General features: G+C 42.2%; 1 protein-coding gene across 2 annotated transcripts in view; it reads right to left on the bottom strand.

Annotated features, from left to right (window-relative positions):
• SUMF1 (sulfatase modifying factor 1) overlaps window positions 1-18,623 on the bottom strand; it is an 86,826-nt gene that overhangs the window by 23,808 nt on the left and 44,395 nt on the right. Inside the window, exon 7 of one of the 2 annotated variants that reach the window (XM_065933265.1) lies at window positions 17,952-18,065. The exons of the other annotated variant lie outside the window; for it this stretch is intronic. Coding sequence (XP_065789337.1) covers window positions 17,952-18,065 — 114 coding nt within the window. The remainder of the gene's footprint in view (window positions 1-17,951; window positions 18,066-18,623) is intronic. 2 annotated transcript variants of the gene reach the window in all.

The following is an 18,623-nucleotide window of genomic DNA, read 5'->3' as shown; positions in this document are numbered from 1 at the left end:
TGCTTCTTTTTTTTTCTAATACTTTGTCATTTATCTATTTGGCTGCGCTGGACCTTAGTTGCAGCATGCAGACTCTTGGTAGTTGGAGCATGTAGGATCTTTTTGCTGTGACATGCGGACACTTAACTGTGGCAAGTGAGATCTAGTTCCCTGACCAGGGATCAAACGCAGGCCCCCTGCACTGGGATTGCAGTGTGAGCCACTGGACCGGCAGGCAAGTCCCCTGGTCTTACTTCCTAAGGCAACATGATGTTGGTCTGTTTCCCATTATCCCTTTTCTTGAGTCCCTCATGACATCATTGTCCGTTGCACTTACAGTTCTTTCTGAATCTTCCCTCAGCCTTCACACTCCATTTACTGTCTCTGTCAAATGACAAGCCCCCAGACAGCCTGAAAGATCACACCCCTTCCTCCACCTTCCATCACTCCACTCTCTCTCCATCACTCCACTCTCTCTCCTCCTACCCTACACGTCCCCCTTCTTCCTTGCTGTGGTATCAAAATGCCAATATTTGGTCTTTGTCCCCAGTTCCTGGCTCAGAGCTCCTGAGATCCTTGGAAGAGAAAGATGAGAATCTTTCTTTTGTTGCCTCTTCTGAGTTGTACACTTTAAATTAAACCCAGAAATCATAAGTAAAGTATTTTCCTAAGTTCTGTGAGTTGTTCTAGTAAATTACCAAGCCTGAGCGAAGGGCTCATCTGAACCCCCAAATTCACATTCTGCCAGGCAGAAGTGTGGGGAGCCTGGGTACCCCATTTTCAGCTGGCATATGAAGTATTGGAAGACTTGTAGGATTGAGTTCATAATCTATTGTGTCTGTGATAACTCCAGGAGTAAGCATCAGAACTGGACTGAATCTCTGGACACCCAGAGATTAATTTTTTCATGTTACAGAAAAATTAAATATTTGATATCAGATAAAAACACACACACGTGGTGTCAGACCCACTGCAAGAAAAAATGAAATACACTAACACTTACTACTGGTGACAAATTACAAATTGCTTTCCTTCTCCTAATAGGACACCTTGACACCACAGACTTTGCTCTATTCCCTGCTTTATCATTTAAGCCTTAAACAGCGGCTGAGACTATAGATGTCAATATTATTTGAACCAGTGGATGTATGCCTTGCACTTAAGTTTCTATATAATTGCTCTTGGTTAAAAAGTAGAGATTCAACAAAAAAAGGGGGATAGGTTTGAATAAAGAGTAAGATAGTAGAGAACCCTGTGGTACAATGGGAAATTACGTATTTGGTCTTTGTACTGATTCTCCAGAGTGACTCGTATCTTCTGTGTGCTAGTAAGATGACTGGTAGCTGGGGGGGCGGGCCTAGGTAAATTCTGGATGGGCCCTGGTCAGGCAGAGAGATCCAGGTGCAATTAGCAAGTTAGAACATTTAGCTCCACCCCTTGATCTCTGGGGGCTTCCCTTGTGGCTCAGCTGGTAAAGAATCCGCCTGTAATGGGGGAGACCTGGGTTCATCCCTGAGTCAGGAAGATCCCCTGGAGAAGGGAAAGGCTACCCACTCCCATATTCTGGCCTGGAGAATTCCAAGGACTGTTTAGTCCATGGGGTCACAAAGAGTCAGACACAACTGAGCAACTTTCACTTTCTGTCACAGATCTCCGGGGAGGGGAGGGGTTCTGGTGATTGAACCTAACCACCAATGGCCAAGGGTTGAATCTATTATACCTATGTAACGAGACCTCCATAAAACAACCAAACAATGGGATCTGAAGAGCCTGAGTTGGTGAACACATTTATGTGCTCGGAGGGTGGTACAACCCACAGTCACAGGGACAGAAGCTCCTGTGCGTAGGACTCTCCTGGATCCCACAGATCCTCTCCCGTGTATCTCTGCATCTGGCTGTTCATTGGTATCCTTTATTATAAACCCGTGATAGTAAGTAAAGGGATCTGTGGACTGTTCTAGCACATTATCAAATCTGAAAGGGGGGCACTGTGGGAATCCTGACCTAGGAGCCACCTCAGATAGAAGTGCAGGCACCCAGAGCACCCAATACTTGGACTGGCATCTGATGTGGGGCAGACTTGCAGGATTGAGCCCTTAAACCTTGGAGTCTAAGCTCACTCCATGTGGTCAGCATCAGACTGAACTGAACAAAAGCTATCCAGATGGTGTCCAGGGAGCTGGCATGGAAAAAGTTACACATCTGGTGTCCGAAGTGTTGTGGCATTTTTCACAGAACTAAAGTAAATTTTTTTTTAAACCGTACAGAAACACAAAAGACTCTGAACAGCCAAAACAATCTAGAAAAGAAAGAAGGGAGCTGGAGGAATCATGCTCCCTGACTTTAGATGATACTTCAAGGCTACAGTACTCAGAACAGTATGGTACTGGCACAAAAACAGACACAGTTCAATGGGACAATACCGAGAACCCAGAAATACAACCATACTTACATAGGCAATTGATCTATGACAAAGGCAAGGATACACTGAACAAAAGACAATCTCTTCAATAAGCGGTAGACAGCTACATGCAAAAGAATGCAAATGATGCTACTGACAAGGGATTAATTGCCAAAATACACAAATAGTTCATACAGCTCAATATATTTAAAGAAAAAAAGAACCCAACCAAAAAGTGGGTAGAAGATCTAAATAGATACTTCTCCAAAGGAGATATATATACATATGGTCAAACACATGAAAAGATGTTCAACATCGTTAATTATCAGAGAAATGCAAACCAAAGCTATGATGCAGTAGAATGGCCTCACACCAATCCAGAATGGCCATCATCAAAAGGTTCGCAAATAATAAATGCTGGAGAGGGTGTGGAGGAAAATGTACCCTCCTACACTGTTGGTGGAAATGTAAATTGGTGCAGCCACTACAGAGAACAGTGTAGAGGTTCCTTAAAAAACTAAAAATAGAGCCATCATATGATCCACCAATCCCAATGATCCAACACATACTCGCTGGTATGTATCTGAAGAAAACTATAATTTGAAAAAATACACTCGGGGAATTCCCTAGTGGTCTAGTGGTTAGGACTCTGTGCTTTCACTGTTGTGGGCCTGGATTCAATTCCTGGTGGGGAGCTAAGATCCCACAAACTGCATGACAAATAAATAAAGCCAAGTTAAAGATTTCAGGATTTACAGAAGACTTTTTAAAAAAGAAAAAAAACAAAAACAAAAAAATTATACCCTAGTGTTAATAACAGCACTATCTCCAACAGTCATATGGAATGAACCTAAAAGTCCATCAACAGATGAATGGATAAAGAAGATGTGATACATACACACATATTACTCAGCATAAGAAAGAGTTAAATAATGCCATTTGCAGCAAAATGAATAGACCTAGACATTATCATACTAAGTGAAGTAAGTCAAACAGAAGAAGACAAATGATATCACTTCCGTGTGGAATCTTAAAAAAAAAAAAAGATACAAATGAACTTATATACAAAACAGACTCACAGACATAGAAAATAAATTTATGGTTACCAAAGTGGAAAGCAGGAGGAGGAATAAATGAGGAGTTTGCAATTAACACAGACACACTACTATATGTAAAACAGAAAATCAACAGGGACCCACTGTATAGCACAGAGAACTATATGCAATATTTCATAATAACCTATTATGTAAGGGGAAAGAATCTGAAAAAGAATATATATTATGTAACTGAACCAGTTTGCTGTACACGTGAAACTAACAATATTGTAAATCAACTATATTTCAATTTTAAAAACTAAAATGAAATAATTGTTGAAAAATTCTGTGTGGCATATACCCAGAAGTAGCATTGTAGGATTACAGAGTTCTATTTTTAACATTCTGAAGAACCACTATGTTATTTTTCTAAGAAGTTGCACCATTTTTTTTAATAGTCATCATCCTTGTGGGTAAGGGGTGGCCAAGGACTTCAGCTTCTACAGTTACTCTATCCAACTTTTCTAGAGGAAGGAAAGAGAAGAGAAAAAGCAGCAAAGTCCCAAGAAAATGGTTAACTCTATGACTTATACAATGGTAGATACATATGTTTTATTTGAGATATGCATCATAATAATTGTGAAAATCCATGGTAGTTTTTCAACACAAGGCCCTAAAACAACTAAATGCTAAAAACCTGTCAACCTAAACACAGAGGAAGCAACTATTAAGAGAAAACAAGTAACACACTGGATTTCCACAACCAAGAACTAACTTTCTCATCATCTGCTGAGAGTGTACATTGCTAAACAGAATTTGTCATCCAATAATGCAAGTAGTTCTTTACTTCCAGAAAGCTTAATATGCTAACATACTACACAAAAGAGCATTCACAGTCTATCCAGTCCTGGAGGGGCTGGTTCTGAAGAACAGAGAAATCAGTTTGTTTCATCCTAAACAAGGCACAGTATATAGCTGCTGTTGTTAAGTCGCTAAGTTGTGTCCGACCCTTTGTGATCTTATAGACTGTAGCCCGCCAGGCTCCTCCGTCCATGGGATTTCCCAGGCATGAATACTGGGGCGGGTTGCCATTTCCTCCTCCAGGGGATCTTCTTGACTCAGGGATTTAACCCACGTCTCCTACACTAGCAGGTAGATTCTTTACCACTGAGTTACTTGGGAAGCCCTTATGGTACACAGTAGCACCATCCTAAAGAAAGGTGGCTTCTGGGACAGTGAAAGTGCACCCAAGATCACAGGGTACAGACTACATCTGCTGAAAGGTCTACTCCACATTCAGTCACTTGCTTCTCTCCGAATGATGCTGTGAAACTGTTCCGTCCTGCCTGCAAACAGATAAGGCTCTAAAGCACTTGAGAAATGACAAAACCAGTTTACGGTCTTCGTAAGGATTTCATATATCACATTCTCTTATACTCACAATGTTCTGTGTTCTTCAGTGACAACTCATTAGCAAGTTATGAGAGAGTATAAGCAATTAGTTTATACCAACTCATATTTTTAGTTAAACATTTTCTGCAAAGAATACTTGATTACTTCCATGATTTTACTTCGTATACTGTGAAAGTAGACAAGTGCTAAGTGTCCAATTCTGTCACTTCATTAGAAACAGGGTTTACTTTTTTTAGTGTGTATAAAGCAGAGACTGTCCACAGAAAGAAGTGTATAGTTGCCTGCTACCAGATGTCCTATCTTGTTTCCACATCCCTAAAAAGGTCCAGAATAACTAGCTTTCATGAATTAGATTTCAGAGTGAGCTGTCATTTCACAGCTCACTGAAATTTTCATTGCATATTAAAAACTAGTCATGATTAAGATTTATCAAGTGTTTACTACATACCATTCACTACACTAAACAATTTCTTTGTGGTACCTCACTGAAATCTCTTAGTCTCTCCACAAGGGGTACTGTTATTTCTCACTTACAGATGGGGAAGCTGCGTGAGGATTTAAGTGACTTGCTCCAGCTTGATCAGCTGGTAGGTGGCTAAGATAGGCAACCAGGTCCAACTCCCAAACTGCCTGAGTTTAACCATCATGTTAAACTTCCTCCTCACATATAATTAAAGACATGACCACATATATGCAATTACGCGCATTTGCTTGACTCCTTCACATCTGCAGGCTCCAAGAGGGCAAAGGGATCATGTCTGTGGGATTTCCAGAACCCAGCTCATAAGTCTAGCATTCAGTAAGTAAGTGTAGTCACTCAGTCATGTCTAACTCTTTGCGACCCTGTAGACTGTAGCCCACCAGGCTCCTCTATCCATGGGATTCTCCAGGCAAGAATACTAGAGTGGGTTGCCATTTCCTTTTCCCAGTAAACTTTGCTGAATGAATAAAAGCATATATTTATATAAAAATCATACATATGGATAGGAATATACCTATATTATAAATATATTCATATATCTACATGAATATCCTCCCCAGAATAACCTGATGTAAAAGATAATCAGACTGTTCTATTTCTTCTCTTCTCAATAACATGGTTTAATTTCCAGATCCTTAGGGAAAGAACAAATGAGTCACACTACGGCATAGGGAAAGACACGAAAGGTGAAACTATAGAAAGGGAAAATGACATCAAATTACTTCACAATTCATTAACAGGCTAAATGTTCAGTGCAAAAACTGACTTGCCAAATCAATAATTTTTAAGAACAATTTAGTGGAAGGAAATAAGAGATTAAGAAGGTAAAAAGGGCAGGAAACTGATTTAAAGTCTCAAGATATAAAAAACCATAGGCATATAAAAAACCATGCTGCCTCTCACTTGTTTTTGGAAGAAGCCTCTGCATGACTCAGCAATTCATATCTCTTTAAATTATCTTTCAGAGTTACCACACTTCCTGAAATTCCTGACTTAATGTGTACAGTCTGTGGTAAAATACTACAAGGAAGTAAGCAGCCTTTCAAGTTCTACAGCTCAAATAACATCTGGACACCGGCCAAGACTGTATGAGCTTTAAGATCGGAAGACCTGGGATTTCATCTGGACTCTGCAAATCAAATTCAAAATCTGGGGCAAAGTCAGAACCTCTCTCCACTTTATGAGTTATTATAAGAAATGACACTAAGACCACCAGCCTCCTTTTGCACAATCAGGAATATTCTGCGGGTATGAGAAATACAGAAGAGTCTCTGAGAAAGAGGGAGGGAGACAGAGCACTCTGAGCTCTTTGAGGAGAAGAAAAAACAAATATAAATGTACAGAATAAGGACTTTGATGTGGCTCCTCACACAAGCACTTGGCGGCCTTGGGAACAAGTCAGGCTATGGACAAGGGTCTGAGGCACACCTATTCTTCTGTAACCCAAACACGGTTCATTGTCTAGAAAGCCAGTGTAGGGAAGGGCTTGGGGGACCGGGTCCAGATTGACAGGGAACACACATTTTCTTCCCAATGTGTAACAATTCCACCTCTGGTTTAGGAGTGCTGTGGTCAAAGTGTTTATGACTATAGGCTACTGTATATGAGAGATTGTAAAGAAGAGAATTATTCTGTGTACCGGAGAATACACATACATTAACCTTTGCTGACTGTCAAGCATGATGAGACAGGGGCCTTAGCTGAAAATGTTAAGCATAAATTAGGGGCTGCGATACTGGGGGAGTGCTGGGGGATTCACATAAAAAAAAACAATCTGTCCAGGGAGGCTAGAGTAGGAAGAAGATGGGAAAGGAGGGTCACAGAGGTGGAAGACGGGATGCCAAGCCCAATGGAGAGGATCTGGCTCTGGATACAGAATCTAAGCTTTCGGCTATCGATTCACACTTCAAACCACACCAGAAACAGAGAAGAAAAACCTTAGGCAACTGACCCGTAATGGAGGCCTCCTAACACCTAAAATCTGGTGATTAACCCCTCTGACCAGAAATGCTGACCTGGCCTGTCAGCTGTAGACCCAAATAAATCAGGGAATCAAGTGACAGGGACCCTGTCAGCTCTCCACCCTCCCTTCCCTCGGTTCCCTTCCAGTCAAACAGAGGTGCAGGGAAGGAATAAACAAATTTGAAGGGAAGCCAAAAAAACCTGGGTTTTGGTGCTGACTTCCTAAGTATCAGTGGGGCAAAAGCTTCCGAGTACCATGGGAGGAGAGCTTCCCTGGTGGCTCAGCAGTAAAGAGCCTGCCAGCAATGCAGGAGACGAGGGTTTGATCCCCTGGGTTGGAAAGATCCCCTGGAGAAGGGCATGGCAACCCACTTCAGTATTCTTGCCTGGAGAATCCCATGGAAAGAGGAGCCTGGCGGGCTACAGTCCATGGGGCTACAAAGAGTCGGACACAACTGAAGTGACTGAGCATGCACACACCATGGAAGGAAACATAATTAGGGATTCTGAAAATCAAACTCTTTGTAGACAAGGATGGTGTGATGTTTGTATCTGCCCCTAGCACAGAGCAAGTGCTCAGTAAATGCTTATTAACAAATAAAATGGAAGAAAAGAACACAATTTGGCCTAACAAGTAAGAGGATGTGCTGAAGGGGAAAGAATTTTCAAAAAGGATGTTCTGACTGAGAGGTACTTGGAAAATAATTAGCTCTCTTTTACTGTGTGGCGGATACAGGGTCACGTGCTTCAATCTCTTGTGAATCCTCAGAACAACCCTACGTCCTTAAATTTTCCTGTTGCTCCCACTTTATAGACAAAGAAACAAAATCAAAAGATGTCCTCCCTTTCTCCTAAGGCCACCATGCCATCCAGGGGCAGAACTAGAATGTGGAACAACGGAGTGTGAATCATTTCAAAACCTGTCCTCTTAAGCACGTTCCAACAGCTTCTTCATTCTACTTCACCCTACTTCCCAAGACAGCACCAGACCTCAGGGCTATTGTCCAGACTGACTGTGTCCTGAGAATGACTTGCTACATCCCTAGCGACATTTACAGATGAAGCAGGAAGCCAGACAAGGGCAAGATGACTTACCCAAGGCCCCTGGACATTTTCAAGCTAAATCTCAGGTGAAATTCCAGGCTACTGACCTCTGCTCTCATCACCAAGCCATGGTTCTGTCATTCAGCGCAGCCGGAAGAACTTGACAGAAGACGGCAAATAAGTCCATTAGCAAACTCTCTGCCTGTAATCTTTCTGTTATAACCCCAACCGGCAATGCTGACCTTCTGTTACCCCATCTTAGAGCAGATGTCTCTCCCCTCCCAGAAATGCTCTACATTGTGAAACAGCGTTCATAAAGCCCTTTCACTGAGCATGCCAAACGAAGGAAGACGATTCACCAGTCACTCTCCTAAGTCCCTAGTTGGTCAGCTAACGGAAATTCTTTAAACAGTTCAGTCGTGCCCATAAGGATGGGAGAAATACACTGCGGCAAAATCAGAAGAAAGAAACACACCCCTCTCACTGCTTTTACTGTGAGTATGAAGAGGCAAGACGCTATGGGACTGAAGGGCAAGCAGAGGGCAGCTATGGCTTTCGGGCTTTACTTCAAGAAACTGAAGCTGTTGTTGTTAGTTGCTAAGTCATGTCTGGCTCTTTGTGACCCCATGGACTGTAGCCTGCCAGGCTTCTCTGTCCATGAGATTTCCCAGACAAGAATACCGGAGTGGGTTGCCATTCCCTTCTCCAAAGGATCTGAAAGCAGCAGGGTAAAGAATGAAAATCCTTTCTCTGCTGACCATGAATTCCTCACGAGGCCACACCCTGGCCTTCCTGTGTTTGGAAGGCCACAGCTGCTGCCACCTTTCCCAAGGCCACCTCCTCAGAAAAGCCTTCCCGGCTCCAACCAGCAGAGAAGAGAGCTCAGCAAGGCCCCATCACAACCACATCAGCAGCAGCTCTTTTTCTGAAGATTTGTTTATTTATTTATCTTTGACTGTGCTGGGTCTTTGTTGCTGTGAGGGTTTTTCTCTAGTTGCAGCAAGTTGGGGGGGGCGGCTACTCTCTAGTTGCGATACATGGACTTCTCACTGCAGCGGCCTCTCTGGCTGCGGACCACAGGCTCTCGGGCACCCGGGCTCCAGTAGTTGCAACACGCAGGCTCTGAGCACAGGCTCCGTGATTGCGGCGCACAGGGTTAGTAGCTCTGCGGTATGTGGGAGCTTCCTTGACCTGAGATCAAACTGGGGTCTCATACACTGCAAGAGAGATTCTTAACCACTGGACCACCAGGGAAGTCCCAGCAGCAACGCTGACCACAGGGCATCTTGATTGACCTGATCGCCACCTCTCCCTAGACTAGACGTTCCCTAACAGCCAGGCTGTCTCGTGCATCTTTGCATCCCTGAGAGACAACACTGCCCCACAACACAGTAAGTTCTCAGATGACAGGGGGAAAAAAAACAGCCAAACTGGTTGATTCTAATAAGTTGGAAGGGAAAACCACTACCATAAATGACAGGGCTGATAGTCGCAATGAAGTCTGTAAGCTGTCTCTCAAGGCTGAAACTGATTTAAAAAAAAAAAAAAAGGAATTTGATGGAGAGAAGAGATAGGCTCTTCATTACATTTCAAAATAGGGCTGTTAAGATTCAAAACAGTTTAAAAACTACCCATAAATAAATGCATAAAACACAGCTGCATAATAACAATAATTAAAGAGACTCAGCCTAAAGTCAATAAACATGGGGGACAAAGTGTGTGTGCTTAGTCACCCAGTCGTGTCTGACTTTTGTGACGCTATGGACTGCAGCCCTCTAGGCTCCTCTGTCCCATGGATTCTCCAGGCAAGCATACTAGAGTGGGTTGCCATGACCTCCTCCAGGGGATCTTCCCACCCCAGGAATTGAACCCAGGTCTCCCCCATTGCAGGCAGATTCTTTACCACCTGAGCTACCAGGAAAGCCCAAGAATACTGGAGTGGGTAGCCTATCCCTTCTCCATGGGGTCTTCCCAACCCAGGAATCGAATCAGGGTCTCCCACATTGCAGGCGGATTCTTTACTGTCTGAGCTACCAGGGAAGCCAGGAGAAAAAGAGGAAGTACTCTTTGGCTACTGAAAGCTTATGAGGGGCCAACGGGGAGATGCTGCTCTTCCTGTCCCTGCTGCAACTGTACATAATAGTAAGAGGCCACATAGCAGAAGGGGGATAGAACCAGCAATGTTGAAAACCGAAGCTGCCATGTACCATATGCTTGCTCTTTGCCAAATGTTGGTCTAAGTTGCTACCGACACTCTCTCAATTCCTCACAACAACTCTGTGAAGCGGCAATCTACGTCCCCACTGATGAAAGAAGCAAACCTGAGTCCCGGAGTAGTTAAGTGACTTGCCCAGTGTCACACAACGCTAACCACAGTGACAGCAATGAAATTCAAAAGCCCTCGATTGGATTCCACTGGCACAGCCTTTAACAGCTACCGCAGTCTGAGACCCAATGACAGAGAAGGAGGGGAAAGGACTGTGGCACTATTATTTGCATCTATCAGGGAACATACAGAGAGAATGCTGTGTACATTTCCAGATGCTCATTTAGAAAAGGGGACTTTTTTCCCACTTATATTATACAAAGGACTGTAACCCCAGTTGCCCTGGATTAGAATCCAAGTTATTCCAGGTGCAATTGAAAGAATGGGGATGCTCATCTAGAAAGAGAAAGATGAGGGGCATAGGCTGTGACTGTTTTCAGGGGTCTGAAAAACTTGCATGCACAAGACAGAAGCCATGTTCTGTGTCCTCACCAACTGTACAATGAGGACCAGTGAAGTGAAGATCTGGTGGTGAAAATATGCGGTTGGCCATGGGAGAACATCAAACAGTGGGCACCTCTGATGACACAACTAGATGCCCCAGGTATTAGAGAGTTCTCTGGCCCAGGAAGTTTGAAGCTCAAGGCTGCAGAACCACAGGTGTCCCCAGGATCAAAACAGGGGTCCTACAGTGGTAGAGGCTGGAGTTTTTCATTTCCCACCAAGATCCACTGGTCCTCCAAACTAAGAGAGGGGGCCACGATACATCTGGGTGTCCTGCACTATCTGCTCAGGAAGAGTCAAGAGCTGTAACATGAGACTCTGAAGGTAATATTATGAACAAACAGCATTTTTACCACCTTCCAAACAGCAACTGAAATTAGCATTCACTCTTTTCAAGCAAGAAGCATGTGACTGGATACTGTGTTTGAAAATGCATTTACAGGATCTAAATATCTGAGCCATATATACTCGAGCTTATTTCCTCTATTTGTCAACAGTATTTTGTGGTTGGTGAATGACCAACCTTGCTCCACAACCACAAAGAAAAGTGGCTATAGATCAACATCAGCTGTTCCTCTGGAACAATTTCCATCTTCCCCTAGGGAGAAGATGAAATTCTTTTCATAAACATGGTCTCAAGGGACTGATTTTTTTGACCACCCTGCTTTCCCTTTGGGACTTATTAAGTATAATTTACAACCACAGTTTAAGTCAACTTCCTTAATATTTTCATGTCTTTTTCATTTTGGAGACCAGGTTACTTTTCCATCAAACTGATTTATTCTAAACTGTCCTCATTGAAAATATGTGAATAAAGGGTCTTATGTGAGATAAGATCCTTAATCAACTTCTCCGGGCACTACTACCTAATAGTAGTATTCCAGGAATGCGAGCTGCGTTGACTGGGCTGCCAAGGGGGCAGTCCATGGGTGAAAGTCTCACCTCAGGAAGATGTGACATTTACTGTCTCTTGCCAGGCTGAGACAAGGCCAGTCTCATGCCAAAGGCAGAGGAGGTCTGGGAAACAGCCTAAGCAGGAGTCTAACATTTCTGATGCACAAAATTCATTGATTCATATAGTGGTGTGTGGCCAGAGGCATTACTGGGACAAGGAACAAATAAAGGCAGAATTTAAAGGATGGACAAACGCAGTCCAAGTCCCAAGTCCAACCACCCAATGGCAAAAACAGGACTGACCATGAGGCACCTGCCAACATGTGGTCCACTTTGACCTCAGGTCAGAGCTTGGCACGTGCCCTGTGCGACAGGCAAGGGTCAGAGGTGTGTTCTTCAAAACAAGCGGAGTGCAAGCTCCAAACCACAGCCAGCACAAAAGGAGGACTTATGTTTCCTCTGGTCAACTCCACACCACAACCCCGCAGCCTTGCAAAGCAGAACACATTTCCCAAAATGTCTAGAGCTGTATGATCGAACTGAAGAGTCAAACTCCACATTGACAAAAACAGAACAAACAGAATCTCTGGCTAATAGCATCTGACTAGCATCAGGGATTCATTCAGAGGAGGAATACTTTTTGGGAAACATTATTCCCATTGGACTCTAATGAGCCACAAAGCGAGATTTTCATTGTAAGGATGACTACATGATAAGTTAACAAAAGGTAAGGATATGAAGAATATTAGGCATTCATTATTTATAAACATCATTTTCTCCTCCTCTGCTTCCAAAGGCCAACATTTCTTATTAATTCTGCTGAACAGAAGCATGTATTTATGTCTGCGCAGTTGTTCGGTTGTGTTCAACTCTCTTGCAACCCCATGGACTTTAGCCAACCAGGCTCCTCTGTTGATGGGACCTTCCAGACAAGAATACTAGAGTGGGTTGCCATTTACTTCTCTAGGGGATGGGCCCAAACCAGAGATCGAACCCACGTCCTTTGCACTGGCAGCTAGATTCTTTACCACTGAGCTACCTAGGAAACCCAAAAAGAAGCATATAATCTTCCAATTACGTAGCAAAAAATAATTAAGGAAAAAAAAAGTAAATCACTAGCACAATAGTACTTCTGGGGTCTAACGTTATATTTTCACATGCAACATTATCAGATCTAACTTGCCAACAAATTCATGAGATAGGTATGCTGCTGCTGCTAAGTCACTTCAGTCGTGTCTGACTCTGTATGACCCCATAGACGGCAGCCCACCAGGCTCCCTGGTCCCCGGGATTCTCCAGGCAAGAACATTGGAGTGGGTTGCCATTTCCTTCTCCAATGCATGAAAGGGAAAAGTGAAAGTGAAGTCACTCTGTCGTGTCCGACTCTTAGCGACCCCATGGACTGCAGCCCACCAGGCTCCTCCGCCCATGGGATTTTCCAGGCAAGAGTACTGGAGTGGGGTGCCATTGCCTTCTCCAGAGATAGGTATAATTATTCCCAATTTGTATATAAGGAAACTTGAGGTATGTCCTAAACTTAGAGAGATTCCTTTATTTTTTTTTTAATTTTTTTGAGAGATTCCTTTAATATCAAGTGGCAGAGCTAAAATCCACGTTACTTTGACTAATTCTAAGGCTATATTTCTTTCCCTTAGGACAAAAAAAAAAAAAAGCTGACCCAATAAAACTGTGTACCTTAAGTGAGAGTGGCAAAGATATTACATATTACTCCATCCTTTTATATCACCCGTGAACCAGGGTACCATGGTACCCTGGGTATGGTACTAGGGTAGTAAAGTAAGGATGTAGGTGTGGGAAGTTAGGATGCTAGATAAGTTCTATATAGTCTTTGACTGAAAGTACCACACATTTCTGGGGGATTCCCATGTGGCTCAGTGGGAAAGAATCTGCTTGCCAATGCGAGATGTGTGAGTTCGACCTCTGGGTCAGGAAGATCCCCTGGAGGAGAAAATGGCAACCCATTCCACTGTTCTTGCCTGGGAAATCCCATGGACAGAGGCGTCTGGAGGGCTACAGTCCATGGGGTCACAAACAGTCAGATATGACTGAGCGACTAAGGATACAAGCCCCACCACACACTTCCAGAGATCAATATGGGTTTCTAGGTAAGGTAACTGCAAAGGAAAACACACACACACACACACATACACACACACACACACAAATTACTTCTTAATTGGGTTATAAAAAACAGTAGCATCAGCGGCCACACTCTGGATTGCACCTGTGTAGAAAGACATCCTAAGCAGTTTCGAAAATTACACACAAGCATGCATGCACACCCCCCAGAACCTTCGACCAGGCAAGACCAAACTGACCCTCACTCCATATGGCCAAATACCTCTGCCTCTCCTAGGATTTTGTGTACAGAGCATACAAGGTGTTACTAGCCAATAAAATAAACACTAATGATTAACTTTGCTCCCTGGAAGTCACTGAACAAGAAAAAGGTATTCCCTGAATAGCCTCTGCCTACAGAGCACTGGCTGTTCCCAACTTCTCCAAAGAAGCTTGAAAAGTATTTGCCATTATGAGTTAGTCTTGGAGCTAAAATATACACATGACACTGAAGGGGTCCGTTCCTGGGTTGAAATGTTCACTTTGGTTCAAAACTTACCCTGAAAATATATGTTTTACCTAGCTTTTGCTTTTGAAACACCTCCAGTATGAACAGTGACCAAACTCTCTTTGATTCTAGGTATCTGGAACTGGCTTTATTACAGGACCAGGTTCTTTGCTAGGCACTGGAGACACACAGCCCTTAGGGAAGAAAGGCAGATCAATTAAGACCTCAAAGAGAAATAGGAGTTTAAACCCGCTCAGATGAGAACTATCAAGAGCTGTGAGGAACTGCTGAGCTCAATCCCAGACTGAAAACAAGCCCAGAGAGGTGGGCTTGTTTCCCCAGTGGTCAGCTGATTCCAGCTGCAGCAAGTATAATACTGAGAAGCTGAACAGAACCTTGTATAGACTCATGGACCAAGAAAACAATTGGAGCTTAGGGCGTCCATGGTGGCTCAGCTGGTAAAGAATCTGACTGCAATGCGGGAGACCTGGGTTTGATCCCTAGATTGGGAAGATGCCCTGGAGAAGGGAAAGGATACCCGCTCCAGTATTCTGGCTTGGAGAATTCCATGGACTATACAGACATAACTGAGCAACTTGCACAGGGCCCTCCAAGGAAGAAGAGTTGTGGAAACCTCCTAGCCTCCTGGCTGGCACCCTGAAGAGCTGTACACATCTAGCCCTCACAGGGACTGAAGCTGAGCTTCAAATCACCTCAATTACTGGCTAGAATAGCTAAGATGATATGTAAGTTTCCAGAAGCAAAGATAAGCCTGCTCCAGAGAAAGAGTCCACTCTCCAGATCTCAAATAATCTCTACAACTTATCTCACACAATGTCTGGCACTCAATCAAAAATACTGGAGCATGTGAGAAAATAAGATGTAACCAAAACCCAAGAATGACACACAATGGAAGCAGGTCAACAGGGTGGCACCCTATGAGAGTTATCAGATACAGACTTTAATATATGATGACTAAATATAAACTCATATATAAAGAATGGATAAACAACAGTATAGCACGGGGAACTGTATGCACTGTCCTGTGATAACCATAATGGAAAAGCATATGAAAAGGAATGTGTGTATATGAATATATATAAAGTATGCATATATACATATATATGAAAAAGAATGTATGTGTGTATATATATATATAAACTGAATCACTAGGCTGTACAGCAGAAATTAATATACTGTAAATCAATTCTACTTCAATAAAATAAAAATATATGTATATATATGTAATGACTAAGAAACCACAGTGAGATAGCACTATACCCAGACCAGAACAGCTTAAATTAAAAATACAGACAATTATCAAGTGGTGACAGAATAGTTTTTGTTCTTTTTCTTTGGTTAAAAGAAATACAGTAAATACAATAAGCTGTCAATATATGTTAAATATGTATCATAATGATAGATACATAGGTCTCTGTTATGCTATTTTCTGAACTTTTGTAATGTTTCAAAATGAAATGTTGAAAGGAAGAAAAAGCTGTGGTCATTGAGCGATCAGCAACGGCTAAATTATTTTAGCCTTCAGAAGTCATGTTCAAGAGTCCGTACTTTATTTATTCTTTAAACAGAGGAGTGAAAGCGTTAAACGTATTCTCAATAAAGATCATTCCAGCTGCAACAGAGCAGAAAGAATGAAGCCAGGGAGCCCAACGGGGAGACTGATGCAGTAACACAGACGAGAGATGACAGTAGTGCTGGTTGTAAAGATCTGAATGATAGAGTCTGAGTTTGCAAGGGAATTGGGGTTCAGTCCTCCAAACTGGTGAACCTAATCCCAGTCAAACCAGGAAGCAAATGAGGCCTTTGTGACAGAAACCTACAAGGCTAACGATTTATAGAGCAAAGACAACATCCAAGATCAGAGCCTGGGACTCTGAAAACAAGAATATATGGATTTTTCTGTAAATCCTTAGAAGCAACACAAGCAATTATAAAACTGAAAGCTAATAAGCCCTCAGCTTGACAACAGATGGTCACAGAAATACATTCACAACTTGCCAGAATTTTGAAGCCTGGTGCACCCTTTCCAAACATGCAGATGCTTTCATCTAAGGGGAGAAAAAAATTCTATTTCTGCTTCTGACAGCAAACGCCAAGTCACACTGTGCCAGTGGAGAATGGCATCTCCCAACCTCAAACCCACCAAAAATTTCACAACCTTATTCTCATGTTGGAGAGATGGGCTGCCTTTGACCACTAGTTCCACAAGCCCTGCCAAGGAAAACAAGGAGGAAGTGACCATTTCTGAAGAAATCAGCTTTTTCATCTGTCCCCAAGAAAGGAGATTTCTGTCTATAGATTATTCATGAGCAACTCATGTGTTATTCTGTGAAGAAAAATCAAGCATATCACACAAATTTATGCCCAAATTCTGAAGGAAAAAAAAAAAAAGGCCCGAGGCACAGAGTCTGACAATTTCTTCAACTACTCTGAGCTGTTTAACCTTTCACTGAGAAGAGATCAAAGAATTAATTGTCTTTATCATTACCTTTTGTAGGTTTTCAAGAGGTTAAGGTTTAAAATTAAGCAGATTAAGTTCCCAGTCTAGCTAGTTTGGGTATAAATATATATTCCTGGATCTGACTTATGACTGTCTAGTTTGCTAGAGATAGGATTTTTAAATGGCATCCCCCCCCCCAATCTGTTCGCACAAGAAATACTCAGACATGTTCTTCTTAAAGGAAGTACTTCCCACCTGCACACCTAATTCTTATAGTGTCTAAATTATTATATATGCTGAGAGAGCTTGACTTTAGAGGCAGAGTAGCCCACTAGCTGCAGTTAATAGTACTCCCATGCCAGAGAAGGTAAAATTTAACTTAGTTTTGCTACACTCCCAAGGTTTATGAACTGACATACTGTGGAGTTCAGGAAATAATCATCAAATGACTCAACTTCCTGATTCAACATTCACCCAGAAAACATCCTTCTCATTTTCTCCAAACAATGTTCTTCAATCAAAATTTCAGCCAATGAAAACTCAGGCAATTAGCAACACGATAAATACCACCTACCAGATCTCAATAGTTATTAACAAACATTAATGAATTTTGCTAGTTATTTATACATCTCATCACTTTGATCACATTTATGAGGCTGAATATAATTTCTACAGTTAAAAGGCAGATTTCCTCAAATCATTATCACTGTAACGATCCAGCAGCATAATAAATGTCCACAAACATTTCTTCACAATGCCTTAAGGTTGAAAAAAAAAAATAAGATGTGCTTAATATTCCTTGGGGAAATTCCAAGATTAATTTCAATAGTACATAAATAGCCAAAACACACGAAATTCCTACCATAATCTGCCCAAAGGATGGGTGTAACCTTTTCATAATACATATTCTGAGACTAATACTCACTGGGTTAATCGTTTCTTCAACAGAATGGTGAACAGTCCACCAGTCTGAAGTCCACTCCCAGGCGTTCCCTACTATATTGTATAAGCCATAACCATTGGGAGGAAAGGCGTCAACCTAAAAATTAAAAAAAGGGGGAAATGTTGTCAATCTACTCACTTTGTCTAGAAAGCCTCTTCAGTATAAAAATGCACAAAGACCTCTTACTTCAAAGTATGAATATGAATTTTCATTCCAACAGTGAAAATACAATCTGACCAATATAAAAACAGAGGAAGATATTTTTCAGCTTTGAGTTCTCAAAGAGAGTTCAGAAACCTCAGAAGAGTTTATGTTACATGGTAAGAAAGTCAATGAAATAATTCTTATTAGAGAGACTAGTATCTGTATCTCATTGAGAAGTGGCAGGTAAATTATCTGGGGACTTTCCGAAGCATAAGAGAAATGGCATTATACCCAGTATCAGTCTTGTCATCACAGCTGAGCTCTGCTGGCCACAACATCTTTAGGCACAGACAGACCTCAAGTCAATTCTGTCCTCTCCACCAGCCCCCTCCAACTCACCAGTTTATCTTTAAGCCTGAGTCATTATTGTTAAAACACTGATGGGACTTCTTATTATAGAGGAACTATGAATTCATTATCAAGTGCTATCTATAAAACAAAGAAAGTTTG

The sequence above is a fragment of the Muntiacus reevesi genome, chromosome 4, assembly GCF_963930625.1.
Source record: "Muntiacus reevesi chromosome 4, mMunRee1.1, whole genome shotgun sequence".
NCBI classification, from domain to species: domain Eukaryota; kingdom Metazoa; phylum Chordata; class Mammalia; order Artiodactyla; family Cervidae; genus Muntiacus; species Muntiacus reevesi.
This window is presented reverse-complemented; position numbering and strand designations above follow the sequence as displayed.